The following is a 17,268-nucleotide window of genomic DNA, read 5'->3' as shown; positions in this document are numbered from 1 at the left end:
AGTGGTAGCACTCAGGTTATTTTGCTGGGTGTTCACCTATTCCAGACTAGGTCTTTACAATAACAGAAGCCAGCTCCGGTCCAGAGCCCTCTCCTGTCTTTAGTAGAGCTGACATCTTTTCTTTGCTCCTTTTGAACACTGCTTGAAATTTAGGTAAGGTCTACAGAGCTGTACAAGAGTGGAATCTAGTTTAAACCCACCATTGATGATTGTTTTAATTAAATAAAAAATTAAATTCTTGGTGACATGAAGAATGGAATGGAGAAACTTCAGAAATCTCAGAAGATACTTCAGTGAAAATTGTTCTAATTGATTAAAAGGGAACTTTGTCAGAGAGAATACATTCGGAAATAATAAGTGTAAAATGTAAAACATCAGGATAAATGTATGTGCTGGAATGGCTTAAATGAACTCTGCAGTAAAGTACTGGTAGCACAAGTGTAGAGCCCTGTTCTGAACATTCCTGTCCTCTCCCTGGAAATATCAGTGTGAATTTATATAGTGTGAATGAGAAAGAAAGACATTTCAAAGCCATTTTACATCTCTGGTAAATGTGGGCCAGTTCCCAGCTCTGAATTATAGGGATATACAACACAGGAGAATGTGGTTATCAATTTCCCTTGTGCACCACGAGAGAGCTTTTGATCTTTGTGATCAGATTATCTTGTTAGTGGCTCTCAAGAAGGCAGTAAGAGCAGATGATAGTCCAGGAAAACCTATGCAATGACCTTTTTCCACTTACTGTGCCTGTTCTGAGCCTGAACAGAATTTAAACCTTTGAAGGGGAAGAGCAAAGCTGCTGTCAGACAAAGAACTCTTGCTCTCCAGAAATTTTACTGTTGATCTACCAAGGACAGTTGATTGTTTGCCCTTACGTTGCATTTTAACCTGGTTTCGTAAACAAACACGGCTGATCTAATGTACTCTCCTGTGTCCCTGTCTCTCGGCCTTGCCACTCCCTCTGTACCTTTTTTACCCTTTAGCCATTTTTAATCAAATTTAACAGATCCTGAGTTCAGTGAGGAGCGAGACTCAGTGATAAAAATACATTATTGTGAACTCCATGGAAGCCACCAATAAAAAGAAAAGCCATAGGAAAAGCCACAGGAAAAAAGCTTCAGTGGCAGCTGCTGCTCGCAGAAGTATCTTTTCTTCTTTCTTCTTCCCTTTCTAAATAAAAGTGACTTAGCAAAAGCTAAGTCATGTCCTCAGATGTTACCGTGAAACCACTGGAGTGCAACATCTGGAAAGAGTGTCTTTTCTTCTGTCAGACTCATGCAACATGAAGTGCATTTGTCTGTTCCGTTACACCACCACACTTTCCCAAATGAGAAAAGTCTGGGCTGGCCCTTCATGTGGAATAAACTGGAGCAGCTCCGCAGAATTCAGTTTGCTGATTCAGAGCAGCATAGGCTCCGATCCTTTTTTCCCCTCTTTCTTTTCCTGTGTATGTGGCACCTTCTAAATGATGCAACATATTTAGAAATGTGATATTCAAGATTTCAGAGAAGTCTGGTGGCTTCTGAGACAGTAGGATTATTTTTATATGTGGGTTTGGGTTGCAGTGTTATTAAAGCTAGTTAGCTTGTGTAGTGAATAATTGGTGATTTAGCTCCCAACACTGGTACATGTTAAATGGATGACAAACACCATTATCCATCTTCTTACCATATTTTCTGTAACTTTATTTCATATTGTGTTTTAGTGCAGAGGAGACTAAGCAGATCACTGCTTCTGTCATGTTTTAATATGAAACATCAAATCCAAAGCCTGGGTCTGTTGAGCACTACCAAGTAATGAGAGACTTTGATCGTTCTCAAGTCTTTCCAATGAAATGTCAAACTTTTCATTCTATGAAAATGATGTTCACCAACATAGAGCTTGAAAACAGATAATTATCCAAGAACATGAAACAGAATTAACATGCACTGGAGCATGTCATGAACATTTCCCTCAGCAAATAACAAAGGTAATTGCTATCTGAGTACAGAGCAAGGAGAAAGGTTGGCTCTGTTCCTTAGATAATTCAGATTGGCCACTGTTTACTCACTTAACCCATAAAAACATGCAGCCTATCAGAAGGGTGCCATTCCAGGGCTGATGGAGTGTGACCAGCCTCCTGATTGCAGGCACTTCTCATTTCACACTTCCCAAGTCTGATCAGGCAGAAGTCCTTGGCTGTTATTAGACATCTAAACCCTGATGAGTCAGAGCTCTGAGTTAAAGAGCACATTTGTAAACCACATTAAGCCCCAGTAATAATACATTTTTTTGAGCCACATTTTGACTTCAGGCACAATTAAGAGGCTTCATTCTTAGCCTAGAAGAAAGAATGGAAATAATTTGCTATGTGGACACAATTTTCCCATATAGAAATCAGAGAAGCAAGGGAAAAAACCCCCACTCCTAATGAATGGCTAATGGGGGTGGTTCTGGTTTGTGATTTTGATTTTACATATCAATTTTCTAATATTAGAAACTAGTGGAGTGTAGAGATACAGGATGGTAGTCTGGAAGAGACCTCTTGAATACCACATGTAGCTCATTGACATCACAAGCAACTCTACTCCCGGATTGATTCAGGCAGGTCCTGCAGATGCAGCGATCCACCAGTCAGACACGCACACTCTCAGCAACCCTGTCCCAAAATGAACTATTTTGATGGGTCAAAGGTCTTTTGTAAGCAACTCTTGCCTATTCTTCACCAATAATTATGTTTATGTTGCAGTTTTATTACAACTTATTACAATTGTTTATCTTTTTTTTTTTTTTATTTTAAGAAGATGCAAAAAGTCTTCCTGTAACACAACAGGTTTTTTAGCCATATGCTCTATTTTCAAACTACATATCCTGCAATTTTATTTTTGGAAAGACTGCACTATGCTGTCTAAAGGTGAAGTTCCTGCCTGTGGCAGGGACTAACCCAGGGTCTGTGTCTAAGTTAGACCCACTAGGTACCAGACCAGAAAGACCATCTTTAGTGCATCACATAATACCAAAAAGTTACAGCCCAACACCAAGACAAGACATCAAGGAGAGGTGTCTGTTTGCTTCCTTGCCCGAGCTGGCTTACTGAATCTAAATCAGATTTTCTTAATTGTCTTTAAACATCTGTTGTGCTTGGTTAAAGCACATTATTAACTAGATTAAGTCTTTTTTTTTTTAATTTGTGCTCACTTTACATCATTCACAGTTAATACTTTTTGGGTGACAGTTTACCCAAGCTGTTACTGTGAAGTGATAAGATTCTGTGGGTGCACATTCTTGTGTCTTCTTCACAGGATAATCAGTAAATATGAGAATGTATGTAGCTTGTGTAATTTAATTCAGTGAACATTAAGCTGCTCCTGGTGCTGGCACTCCTCTAGAAGCATGCTCACCTTTAATAAGCAGCTGAAAAACAGAAACCATAAACATCAAAAGTAGATGCATTAATGCCACAGTATAATAAGGTGAATCTCTAAAAATTGTCTTAGATCCCTGCTGAAATAATTCTGTTACATTTGTAATCAACCAAGAGAGAAATAAATGCTTTTAGCTTCTCTGCTGTGCAGTGTGGATCTGCATTGGACGGTCCAGGAAATCAGAGGAAACAGCCAGATTAGGGGAAGGACACAGAGGAGAAATCAAAAGTATTCAAAGATAAGTGAAAGTGTGGATTCTTTAGGTATCCGTTGTGTGATCTGGCAGTAAAATTATATGGAGGAGGGTAATGAGTCAATCTGCATAAACCAGGAGAACAAAAACTAATCACAGGTAGAGACAGACATATGCAAATACACAGCCTCAGGGACAGAGAATTGGAAAGTGTGTGTGGAGAAGTTAGGGCTATAAAGTTAGGAGAGACACGTATAGAAAAGAAAGAAATTGTTGCAAGAAACTTCCACTGAAATCATAAGAAGCTAAATGCATTGTAGGAATACAGATGCTGTTTCTGAAAGCAGTAATTTAATGATTTAATGGGAATAAAAGCAAGTAAAAACAAATAAAAACACCAACTCCCTCAGCTCTTTGACTTGAAAAAGATGGATAAAGTCAGAAAGCAAGTTCTAACCTTCCCAAAAGATGTACAGCTCATACTGAAGATGCTCAGAAACACAGTGGGAGGATTGGTCAAATTTAAGATACTTCGAACAAAAGACTTCTAGAATAAAGCAGAAGATGAAAAACAGCATGTACCTTTGCAAGATAACCAACAACACCTTGGGAACTTACCTTCAACTAGAAACTGGTGCAGTTGATCCAAAAGATGTCTCCATGGGCAACTACAATGTCACAAACAAATACAGAGCACAGTTAACAGAGCTGGGAGGGTTGTTGTAGGGTTATTCTAGGCATGGGCCATTTCATGTATGGGAGTGCTTCAGGCAACCTGAGCAACCTGATGGGAGAACAAACAAAAAAAGCTGAACACACACACCCCCCCCAGAAAAATGGAAAAAGAACTTTGAAATTGCTGTGTGAAAATTGCTCAAGTGAAAATACACTGGGGCAGAGGACAAAAGGGGAGTGTCAGTCCCCACTTCTTGGGCTCACGTAGTCTAAGACTTGTGTTTCCATGTACTTGAGGAGAGCCTTCCCCCTTCAGTTTATATATATATACACACACACATATTTACATTTATTTTTAGAGAGAGAGAGAGACCGGGAGCATTGGCATAGACAATAAATACAAATATCAATATAAGTAAATGTGAGGTGCTTAGGCCAGAGCCAAAAACACAGAACAAAGGAATCTACCAGTATTGGTCGAGTTCCCAAGTTGAAAAAGTCTAGTCAGGAGGGACATGAATAAAATTCTGACCCTGTTGTCAATCTGTAACCATGTCACATAAATTATGTATTGCTGTTCAGTTAAATTATTGTAATATGTATAGGTGACTTGTAAAGCAGGATGTGTCATGCAAAGGTTATTGTAAGGATCTGAATAAACACAGCAGAAGGAAGGCTGGGGATGTTGGTTGCTGCAGAAGGTTGGATATCTTTTTCCTTCAGCTAAATAAAAGGATTTAGGAGCTGGGTGCTGCTACCTCCTGGAGTTGCACTACTTCCTGAAGAAACTAGAAGTAGATAATATGTCAGGCTTTTTTTATGATTTCTATGAAATAGAGACCAAGGAAAAACAAACCAAAGGGAATGTCTGACAAAATTGAAGCTAAATAAGTTTATTTTCCTTATTTATACTATAATATATGAACACCAGATAAACATGAGAAGAAGAAGCAAAAGCAACTGCCAGATGCTCTTAAAAAGGAGGTAAGAGCATATGTGGAGGAAAATTAACCATAAACGTTATCTCAAAGGAGAGGTCCCACTTGGAATAAGCATATATATATGGCAGTTATGTCTAAAATTTGTTATGTTGCTATTGTTTTGTGAAATGACAGAACATCTGCTCAGTCACAAGGCAGCAGTAAAATGCAGCTTTATGCCTAAGGCAGTATGTCAGTTCCTAACAAAAAATGTATATAAGAGACCAGAAACAAAGGCACATTGTCTTTTCCAGTTGTAGTCATTTCTGACCTAATAATGGTTTAGAAAGGATTTTTTATTTTTATTTTTGAGAAAATGAATGGAAGGATTGAGTAATTTATGACTCTTTTCAAGATTAGGCTTTGTGCATTATTTGTTCATAAGCTGGCAAAACGCTTTGTCTCTGCAGATCATATTTATGTCACTAAAGCCCTTTTAAAAAGGCAGCTACTTGTAAGTACCTCGAGAAAAGATCATTCTGAGCTTAGATTTTCTAAATGCAGCCTATAAACGGCCATTTCTTAATCACAGTGGAAACACCAGCAAGTGATACATGTGCTCACATGACGAGTGGACACAAGGCAGATTTCACCTCAAAGCTGCCTTTTCAGGGAGGAAAAGCATTCACACTGTAATCAGTCATGTTGAAAACTTAATTAATAAATTCCTCGGGAGCAATGATTATATGGAATTTGTCTCTGAATATTCCAAGTGCACAACTTTTAAGTGGCTTCATTTAAAAAGAGTATTCTCTTAGATTTTCATTGTTAATGTTTGTTGGCCTGAGAAGTCTGAAACTGTGGTGCAAAATATAATTTTAAAACCTATTTTCTGATGAAATGAGGTTATTATCCACAGTTTGAAGTCATCCTCTCAGATACATACGACCCTTCAGAAAATAGACTGATCAATGAAATAGGTAGAAATTGGCACTTTTAAAGAATGGTTTTCATGGAGGGAAACATGTATTATTTTGTTAACGTGTGGCAGTATTCAACTGGAACGTGCTTCATGAGAATGAATATATATTCTAACACATGTGAGGTCAGAGTGAGAATTAGGGTTAAACTTACTGTAGAAAGCTCAAGGGTTGTGTGTCACAGACTCTTTGAAGCCTCTGAAGTATGAAGGACTCTTTTATGTGATGGGGAATGCGCGTGCTACATCATCAACTATTAATAGGGGAGAAAGACAGGAGCCACTCTCCTATGAATTCTCTCTTCTCCAGAAAACCTTATGTCAGCAGAACTTTTTTTTCTTTTTAATGTCACTTAAGGTTGGGACGTTTGCTGGAATAAATAAAATGCATGTGGAGAGTTTTCTGTATCTGACTCAGAGCTAAATAGTGATATGTGATTTTTACCTTTCAGCTGAGCCAGATATTAAAGATTTCTCACAGAAACACTGTATATAGTTTCTCAGAAATGCTTTAGAGGTTTATGAATCTGATACAAAGCCTATTGCAGCTGGGAAAATTCATGATTTGAGTTGGTTTTCAGTTGGGCTGTACAAATCTTATTGATCTATTTATATAACTTTTTTAAGAGGAAAAAAATTACCTTTTACTTGTGGCAAAAACTTGAGGACTTAATTTTTAAGCTGTTAAGATTCCAGTATACTCTGGAGTCTTAGGCAGCAGATACCTTCTGCTTTGTGAAGGTAAAGACACAAGCTCCAGTGCTCAGACTGAAATTCATTGCAATTATTTAACCAAGGCATCAATTCTCATCATCAAAACACAGCGCTCCCAGGCTGGAGCTGTTGTGCAGTGTTGCCAGAGATGGGTAGATGGCATTATGCATCAGCAGGGAGGTATAAGTCAGCAAAATAAGGTTTTTTAAGGGTGGCTTTTAAGCAACGATAGAAATGCCACGACTGACTCCAATCTCTGCTCTCCAGTGTTAAATGTGAGCAAGGGATTGTGGTTCTCTCTGTAGCCATCTGTGGGTAAGCAGAAAGCTTTAGTGATTGGTGACAGCAGCCTGGAAAATTGTTCAGGGTTTTTAACTTGGCTGTCTCTGAAGATGACTTGAACCTTCAGATGACCTCCAGTTCCCTACCCACAGCCATCTTGGGGACCTGTAGAGTAAAAAAATGAAGGTTAATGGCTTCTGTTACGTTATCCTAAAGCTTCACCATCCTAGTCCATCCTGATGCAATCTGTGGTATTTTGGTGGAGTCTCAGACCTTTTGAGAAAGGTTTCTATTATTCTGTGAAAAAAGGAGATGGAGACGTGCTGGTGTAAACTTTGCTGTCACAATAAAACAATGGTCTTACTAAAATACTGTGGTGGTAGCCAAAGGACAAGTGTTCCTTCAGAATGTGGAAAAGAGAAAGATGCTGGATCACTGTGAAATGGTGACATTCCATTCTTAGCAGAGCTGCATGGTGTGTCTGGACCTCCTCACTAAAGTGGCTGCACTGTATCAGTGCAGAAGGTTGGGCTCTGGTCCATCATTCCAGGTAAATGGCAGCCACAGGACAGAAAAGCTGTTGGTAGAGGTTGGGAAAGGGTGTAGAAGGTGAAAAGGGTTGGTAACCTGTACCTGAGTTGATGTTCAGTGGTGATATGATGATACTGAACTTGTATATAAGGGCTCTGTGTAATTTGGTGGAAGTCTCTGCTAACAGGCCAAAAAAGAGGTGGGTGCACCTTCAGTAATCCAGGGAAGATGCAGATCTGGGCTACAGCTCATCTCTTGCTGCAGTGGAGGCACTAAGAACCCAGAAGCATATGAACTGCTGCAGTGCACTATATGGGAAAGCTCAGCTTCCTTTTTGGAGGTGGTGCCCATTTGGTTCAAGTATTACTTGTTTGGAGCAGGGGTCAGGATTTGAGCCATGGGCAATGAATGAAATCAAATTTTTGAAAAGAAAGAGTATCTTAACAGGGAGTAAACACTTCTGCTCTGACTTACAAGCAGTCATTAAAAGCCTTTATTAAATTTTGTGTCCATTCTTTTTGCCACTTAACCATTTCTTTTCATTCTGAAGACTTATAACTAAGAATGAATGAGTCTTTTCTAGTACAGTCAAGACATAATAAATCTGTGAAAGAACTGAGCTATCTTTCTCCCTCATAGGCAAATTTTTCCAGTTGTTTAACAAAATGTTGGTTTGTATTGCCGTGACATCAGTCTTTAGGCTGTGAATAACAAGGTTCAGCATTAGGCAACTTGTTTATGAAAAACAGTTATGCAGTAAAATTAGAGAGTCTCCACTAGAGTCCCCACCCTCTCCTCCCACTGCACTATGGGAAGCTATTTGTGTCTTCAGAATGAGCAAACAGATCTCTTCAGTGAAAGGGTGAAAAATTTCCTGAGTTCTGGCATATAGAAGTTGGTATCTGTTGTTCCACAGAACAGGATCTTTGTTGCACTGATCCAAGCATTTGTCAGCCCAGAGTGGAGGATGGCAGCTCACAGCATCTGAAGAAGGAAACTATCACACAAAATTTCCCACTGCAGAGAAACTGCTGCATCCATCATCATCCTTTCAGCCCAGTTAATAAAGTTGTATTGGCCCTGTGCTCCGGTTCCTCCCACAGCTCCCAGCCTTTTCCATGTGAAATGTGTTTGAATATTCAAAGTAGCTACATTTCCAAATACGTTTTGCTCAGTACCAAGAACAATCAGTCCTCCGAGATGAAGCAGATCACAAAGCCTGCAATGGATCTGCAATACTTTGGGAGGAAGATCCTCATGATGAAGGTTATTGGATAGATCCAGAGTATGACAGCAGTACAGAGTCTTTGAGAAGCAGTACAAAGTCTTTGCATTTGGTCGGTGCTCCTCAGCTGTGGGGGAAAGGTTCAGGTTTCTCTTGAATCCTCCTTGCCTGATAAATATTTGCCTTATAACAGAATTTATTAGTCTAAGTGTCATGGTTTGAGATAGCCCCAAAATCCAATTCCCTAGCTCCATCCCCCCTCCCACATCTCAACCTAATGTGAGATGGGTTTTTCTAGACAAAACACAACCAGACTCAGAATGGGGGAAAGGGAATATATTACAATGACTGTACAAATAAATACTATACCACATTATACACAAAATCACAACTATCTCTACCATGACATATAGTATTTACAATGGATCAGATCTCTTCTCCCCTCCAAATAAAAGTCCAGGAGGGAAAGAAGGACAGATCCCTTCCAGTCTCTCAGGGCAGCAGCTTCTTCAGAGTAGCAGAAGCAGTCTATCTCTCTCTCTCATGCATGCAGCTGTTGCTGGATCTCTGCCAGCACTCACGAGGGAGGTATCCAAGCTCCCTCGGCCCCGTCGCCAACCAACCGAGGGGTCTTCCCTGGGCTTCATAACCCCAGACAAGGTTGTTCCACCACGGTCATATCACGAAGATGCAGGGGGTCTTCGTGACAGTCTGGTATCTCCAGGAGATTCAAGCTCCTTGCAGGGCCTCTGTGCCCTGCCTCAGGCTGCCACCTTGGCAGCAGTGCGAGGGGGGAGCCAAGGTCACCCCCTCTGCATTCCTCTCCGTCCCAGTCCAGCTTCCCAGGACGCTCTGAGCTTCTCAGCTCTTCTCTCTCTCTCTCTCTGGTGCTGCATTGTCTCTGTTGCTCCGTCTTATCTCTTCTGGCTCTCTGCCACCACTTCTCCGGTCAGTGCCAGCTGCTGCTTTCTCCGGCCGCTGCCCAGTTTGGAGAAAACATCTCCCAGCTCACAGCTACAGACACATAGTCCAGCTTAACACTGTTCCAAGTCTCTGTAGCCCCCAACTGGGGCTGGGGGGCCCCAGAGGCCCCGAGAGGCTCCAGGCCCCTTTCCTTGTGGCTCCTACAACATGGCTACTTCACCTACCTACCCAAACTACAACTCATCTCTTCCGGTCTGGTTGTGGTATGTTTACATTTCTGCAGGAGCGCCCATTGGACAGGACTTCAAAACTTCCAGGGGTTTCCACCCCTTGGGGGTTACCACTTTTCTTAGCCTCTGGGGGAAAACAAGGTTCAAACCACTACACTAAGCCAGTTACTTTTTTTCTTCTCAAATAGTGCTGCTCTTATGTGCTCTCCACAGGCTAGATTTAGATTCACTGCCAGTGTAACGGGATTTTCCATCTTTTGGAAGTACCAGTGAACTGAAAAAAATCATTTATTCCCACAGTGCTAATAATTTATGGTGACATCAGGAGAAAGAGTTATCTAAAGATCAAAAAGCTGAGTTTGGGGAGTAAGGGTGTTGTTAGAGTAAGTGTGACCTAGTATGATCCATTTGGATTTATTCTAGAAAAGGTTTTCTTATTCTGTGCTCAGTCCTAGAAATATATTTCAAGTGGCATTTAAAGAACAACTTGCAGTTGGTACAGGCATCTTAAATGGCACCATCTTAAAAGTCATATCCAGGAGCCAAGGTGTCCAAGTGACCAAGTCCATCATGAAAAGTAGCAAATGCCTTCAACTCTTCAAAGGTTGTAAAGTATATTGTGGTGTTCAACTGTAAAAAAACCCTCAAAATATGTCCTAGGACAGCTGGCACATTGTACCATCATTAACCGATGATCTCCAAACTGCGGTTTCCAAGAGGAAAAGCTGTAGGAACAGCACTCCCTGTGATATAGTGGTAGATGTGATGTTTTCAGTTAAAAGCTTGATGATAAGTGCCTCTGGTCATCTGTGGTGAAGAATATTTGATGGTATAGTCTGCTGTTCCAAAATATTTGGATGTCATTGCCGGGAAGAACCTCCAGCTGGAGGACCTGTTCTTGAAAGCGAGTGAGAAAGTGAGAAATGCTTGTTGCTTTATGAACCAGATGTGACCAGAGATGGGAGCTGTGTAAATACTCTGACCATTGTTGGTTTGTTGCTTCTTCTGTTTTCAGCTGGATACTGAGAAGGCCAAATTGAAACTGGAAAGATGGGCTTCCCGAGATGCTGGCAGTGGGGGAGGAAAAAGTGGAGAGGTGGAGTCAAGCGGAGATTGTGATGATGAGGATGGTTGTCAAGGATCCGGGGACAGGATTCCCACAGCAGGTAAACACCGTTTCTGTTAGTGCTTGCAGAGCTTGGGAATTCATAAATGTCTCAATTAGATGGACAGAGCTCAGACTTATCCTGCTTGAATTACTGTCAAAATCCTACTAAATTCGAAGTAAAAATAGAATGATACAGACAGTAACCCAATATAATTTAACACTTGGCATGCAGATAAAAGACTTAAATTTAGAGTGAATAATATCTGCAATGAAATCTAGATCACAGAAATACTGAAGAGCCTTTCTAGATATTGTGGGCTCTTCAAATAAATAGAAAATTGATGTCCTTACGGAGTGCATTAAATGTTAACATAAATATTTATTTATTGCATAATTATGCTGAAGGATGATCCAAACAGAGTTGGCTGAAAGTCTATGTTCTTGAAAAAACACATGAAATACTGTGGTTTTCTTTCTAGTGGTTAAGTGAAATTTCTTGATAGTCTCAGATATGCATTCTGCAATATTTATTCATTGAATTACTTGGATAATATGTCATCAAGTGTAGAATCAGCATCAGAATGTAACTCAACTTCCACCAACATACTGCCAATATAATATGTAGTTAAATCCTTTTAGTAACTCAGTAAGTAGTAAAGTGTTTCCGAATACTTGATATTATTGGTTTCTCCTATCTGTAAACTCTGATTCATTTTAGCTCATCAAAATGTAACTGCTTTAATTGCCATAGTGTCTGTCAATATAATGTGGATTGGATGTGCAAGTAGATGAAATATAGGTGTAAGAGTGTTGAAAAGCAATGCTTATTGAGATGGCTGGAACTCAGGTAAGTTTTAAACTGCTGCTGAGATAAACAAAGGCCTTTTCCTTGTCCCTCTGCCATGGAGTGGAGGGGAGGAAAGATATCCCATACTCAGGTAAGATTTGCAGACATGCAGTGATTAGCCTGTAGTCAAGACTCCAGTTGTTCCTCCTGTGAGTATTTGCTCGGGGAAACAAAGCTTAAATGTGTACTTTGAAACATGTACAAACTGTTACAGCTAATTTGCAGCACCAGCTTATAACTACTTGAATTTTAAATTGTGTGGATGGCATTATGATCAGAGTACATGAGGTACCACCATATGGGGACAGTGTTTTTAAAAATGGTTAAGTAATTGCAACTAACAGATCAAGTAGAGGTTTTCATCATCTGCTCACCGATATTTTTGAACAGAAGAACTGTGACACAATGTTATTTTAAAACTATTTACTCAACTTTTTTGTTTGCACTGTATTACATCCATAAGCAATGAAAAGATTGCTAGATGTTTTAGACCCTGGGGATTTGGAAGGATAAATACTTTAATATGCTTTCCTCTCTCTATGGAGTAGTACAAACCAAAGCCAGGTGCTACCTACTCTTCACCAACAATCAGTCTGTTAATACAGTGTTCTGAGTGGATGTGTGTGCATGCTTACAGGGGCTATGGCAAAGTTCAGGCATTCAAAAATAAAAACTTGAACACTTTGAAGACTTGACTTTCAGCTGGCTTTAATAATGGAAAGCTACTTAATGTCTCTTTTACCCCTTTATTGCAATCTATTTAATTAAAATACTTTATGCTGATATCATCCTGGATTTAAAAGAATTATATCTCCAAAACTAGCTGTTTCAGAATTTAGCAGGGTGTATATCCAATTAAAAAGGTAATTACAATAAATTTTAGAAAATGGTATTGATTCATAACAGAAGAATAAGTATTTCATTGTGTGACAATAGTAATGCTGTATCATAATTAGCTTTAAAATATTGTACTGTACACAAGCCACTAGCAGTAAATCTCTTTTGCATATCTGGATACAATTAAAAGATAAAATGCAGTAATCTCATTATAGAGCTGCTTTGCTTTAATAGAATGTTAAAGAATAACAAACATCAGATTAGTTGAATTTCCTCCTGCTGCATGTCTGTTAGATGGTGTTTGCAATTGTTTAGCCTGTGAACTTGTATTTCCTAAACCTAAAACCCGTCAAGTACGTCTAACCATTATTTTGTGGAAGTGGAACGTGACAACATTGCCTATTCCCTGCTTGCCTGAAACACAGAATGAATTGAGATACGAATTGAAGGTAAAGTTAAATCCCAAATCAAATCCCAAATCCCCTGATTTGAAACTTGATGATGTCAGTGGGAATATCCTTACTGACTACAGCAGGTATGAGTGAGACACAAACAAGGGCTATAAAATGCCACCGAGCTCATCAGGACATGTTTAGCATGCACTCATACAGCAGAACAAAAGGAATAAAAGCCTTTCCAAACACAGACGTTTTGGCAGAGCAGTCATGCTTTTAACAACAGGTCCATGAAAAACAGAAGACAGAGGAAAGGATTTCAATGTCAACAGGTAAAATGCTGAATTTAAAATGTAACAAAAATTCACTACATCTGTCATTTATTTGAAACCTACATGAAAATTATATTTACCACTTAAGAGCATTGCAAAAGACTCAAATTGCTTTTAGTTTTTGAAAAGCTACTGAATGCTCATTTCTTTCCAACTCCCAGAATAAAAATTACCTTTTCTTTACCAATAAATTGCCAGGAGTTTTGTCAATATCTGAGTTTCCATTGTCAAGGTGTTTCTGCTTGTAACTATTAGTAAAGCTCTCCCCAGACAGGATATGTTGCTGTCCCCCACTGGGCTTTTCCAAGCTGGTAACAGAGGGCCAGGCTTCTTGGTTTTAAATTCCAGTGTCTGTCCTGGGTAGGTAATCACGTAAGTGATTCTGTGCATGCCGATTCCAGCCAGGTCACTGTTCATATCCTTTTCCCTGGCTTTTGGGTTTGGTGGTTGTTTGGTTGGGGATTGCCATCTCTATATGTCAGCTTATCCTGCATTGGATAGTACGATCCTGTCCTTTTGTTTGTCACCTTCTAGTCCTTGAGAATCAAGCCTGCATAGCAGTTAATAATTTTATTTTAAATCTTTAATTAAGATACAATATTTAGTGCTGGTTTTTTTATTTATCTCTTTGTTACAAATAAGTGTTTGCTTGATTGTTATCTAAAAAGATCACTTCTTCAATCAGAATGGGCTTAATTATCATGTGGGTTTATCCAAATGATTTTACGAGATAAATTCTCAGGAAACCGGCATTCTTTTCGAAAATTGTGTATGGTTTAAGATGCTTTAAAATGTCAAATTCTCACAGGCCCTACCAGTTACCACAAGTATCTTTTCTTGGGGAAAGCTGTAGGAACAGCAGTTTCTCAAGCAGGCCCATGTTTATTTTTTGGCAAGGACCAACTTTTTAATGACAACATCTGTGAATCATCTTTGAACAAAGCTTTGTTAGGAGAGATTTAAGAAGAGGAAAGTAAGCCATATAAATCTTGCGTGTGGATGAGGAAATTGCTCTGTGGTTTGCACTCTGCAGTGCTGCAGGTTTCTAGGCAGAAGGGCAAAGCAGCATCCTGTGCTGAGCCTTGCTGAACACAGAGTGCTCCCAGAACCACAGACTGACATGGAGCTGGTCACAGGATGAGCCCAGTGATGGAACTGCTCCTTCATAAGCCCTAACATGAAGGTGGTGGCAATGTGGCAAAGAGCAGGGATTGTTATTGCCCTGCAGGATTGAGCCATGGGAATGTTTGATTAGGAGAGGGATGAGTGTCCTGCTGTTCATGAAAAGAGAACAGCAGCAGATTCACATTGTGTCCTGCCCATGCTGTTTAGGGAAAAGGAAAATGTTTCTGACTGTTCTGTGAAAAGGTGGAAGGAAGTTAGTGCAGAGGATTTCAAATTCCCAGCTGTGCTGCACAGCTGTGAGTTGTCATGAGGCCCCACCCAAGAAGTGACAACCAACATTAGAGCTCTGTTCAGGGAAATCATCAGGTGATTAGCCACTCAGCAAAGGTGGAAATGTTCAGACCACAGGTAGGAACCTACATTTAGTGCCAGCGCAAAATGCCCTTTGTAGAGCTCTGGGCTGAGTAGTAGTTGTGGAGCACTGTGGTTAGGAGAACTTGTGCTGATACCCCTCTAGCCATGGGTCTGTATGCACACCTGTCTGTGCATGGAGGACACAGGGATTCCTGGGCCTCCTCACTGGCATGGGTCACTGCACTGTACGTGCAGCCATGTGTTTCACTAGCCAGTGTGGGACAGAAATTAATCCAAGCTTCTGTCTAGAGGAGACTGATACAACGTCCTGCAAAGTCCTAGGAATGTAGCTAGTGCTGGACTAAAGATGTTCTCTTGCTGGCAGGGCAAGCAAACAGCACAGATTAAGGAAAACATGGTTTAACCTACCCTTGGGTCCTCCTGCACTGAACAGAACAGACAACCCCAAATGTCTGGTGTACATGGACTGCAGTCTTTGCACCAGGTTCACCCGTCTGAGGTTAGAGTCTCTATATGGGTAAAAAAGCTCAGCGTGTCCTCACGTAGGACATGTGTTAACCCCAAACCTGACGTGCCTTGCAACTTTAGGTCATTGGGAAATGGAGACATTGGTCTTACCTTCCCCCAGCTCACTGTCTGCTCCATGCAGAGATGGGTTTTTGCTTTGTCCCCATCCCAAAAGCAGTGGGTTTCCATGGAATAACAAGAAGTGCCCTTAGGCACAGCAGATTTTATACAATACTTTAAAATTGTGTCTGTTGGTGCAGGATTCAATAAGCAAACACATCCTGAGGCATCTCAGCCAGGCTTTGAACTTCCTGATTCTGGCTGTCTCAGTTGAACATCCTGCTTATTGTCACAGTTCACTGTCTGAATGGGAATCTATAACCAATCCACTTAGCATATTCAGATGTCAAGAACCCCCGGCTTTCTTCTTGGCTGGGTAGACATTCCCCGGCTTCAGTCCATCTTTCTGCTCTAGACAGAGTGTCTGAAGAGATTGCCCTGGTTATAGATTCTTTTCTTCAGGGCTTATGAGAAGAATGGGGTTTTTTGCCCCAAAATACCTTTACAAGTGCAGACAAGTAAATTTTCTTTTTTCTTATTGTCTTATGTCTGACTTGTATCTGCTCTCAACAGCTGTGGAAAGTTAATGTATTTTTCTGACTTATGAATGTTTCTGGCTTATGAATGTTTTCATTATCAGTTTTTTCCTTTTGAGTATCAAGATTCTTTTACGCTTTATTATGTTATCATTCTCCCAGCTTGTCTTTCTTTTCTTGGCATCAGTATTACTGTATGACCTGTCATTTTAATCATACTTATTTCCATTCAACATGTCACAGGATGCACTTACACTTGTATTTATCCAAATATGCAATTGTACAGCTGCTGATTTTGTAATTATTAGTACAAAACATCAATATTCTGAGATCATAATATCTGCTGGCAGTCAGCCATGCTCATCAACTTCTCATCACCACACATCCTCACCAATGATCCCGGCTCACAGAAATACTGCATTTTCAGTGTCATCTATCTTCCTGCCTAGAGAAACCTCTCCATCATGCCTCCTCCTGATCCCATTGCCTCGCAAAGCCATTTTTCTACAACCTTTGTTGCTCAAGACATTTTATCTGCCACTCTGTTTTCAGAGAGCCTACAAATTCCTAGATTACCCTTAGTGTAAATGCCTCGTTCTATCCACAAAACAGCTTAGTAACAGGTTAAACACTTATGTAAGTCTGATTTTAAAGAAAACTCAGGGGTGGTAGGTAAAGACGAGCCTCTGTCAAGAGGACCATAAGCAAACCCTGCCAGGGCCTTCAGCACATGGTGGGGGAACCAGGTGGTAGTTCCACAACTGCAGATCTCTGGCTTTGGCTTCTGTTGTAGGATAGAGTTTGGGAAGAGACATGGGAGCAGAGAAAACCAAAGAAACCTGAATAATCAGGAGGAAAAGTACAGATTTTGATTATTTATTTGAACTCGGTGAGATCTGATCCTGAGATGAGTTACTTTGATCTGGTAGCAGTGTCCCACTGTTCCCTCCTGGGTACACTTTGCTAAGAGTTTCTGTAGGTGACAGTGACATTTCCTGCAGGCTCTGCTCTGTGCAAATGGGATCAGAGAGCAGCTGAGAGGGGCCTCTGAGAAGAGAGTGGGAAGAGA

At 40.3% G+C, this 17,268-nt stretch overlaps 1 protein-coding gene across 3 annotated transcripts in view; it reads left to right on the top strand.

Moving 5' to 3' along the window:
• The window catches only part of LOC113955844 (glypican-5-like), a 408,368-nt gene that overhangs the window by 298,969 nt on the left and 92,131 nt on the right, over window positions 1–17,268 (top strand). For all 3 annotated transcript variants that reach the window (XM_027661787.1, XM_027661786.1, XM_027661785.1), the window contains one exon: window positions 11,093–11,243. In XM_027661787.1, coding sequence (XP_027517588.1) covers window positions 11,093–11,243 — 151 coding nt within the window. The remainder of the gene's footprint in view (window positions 1–11,092; window positions 11,244–17,268) is intronic.

Source organism: Corapipo altera, unplaced genomic scaffold (assembly GCF_003945725.1).
Source record: "Corapipo altera isolate COAL_440 unplaced genomic scaffold, ASM394572v1 175, whole genome shotgun sequence".
In the NCBI taxonomy this organism is placed as follows: Eukaryota; Metazoa; Chordata; class Aves; order Passeriformes; family Pipridae; genus Corapipo; species Corapipo altera.
Note: the sequence above shows the minus strand (reverse complement) of the source record. Positions and strands in the feature narration are given on the sequence as shown.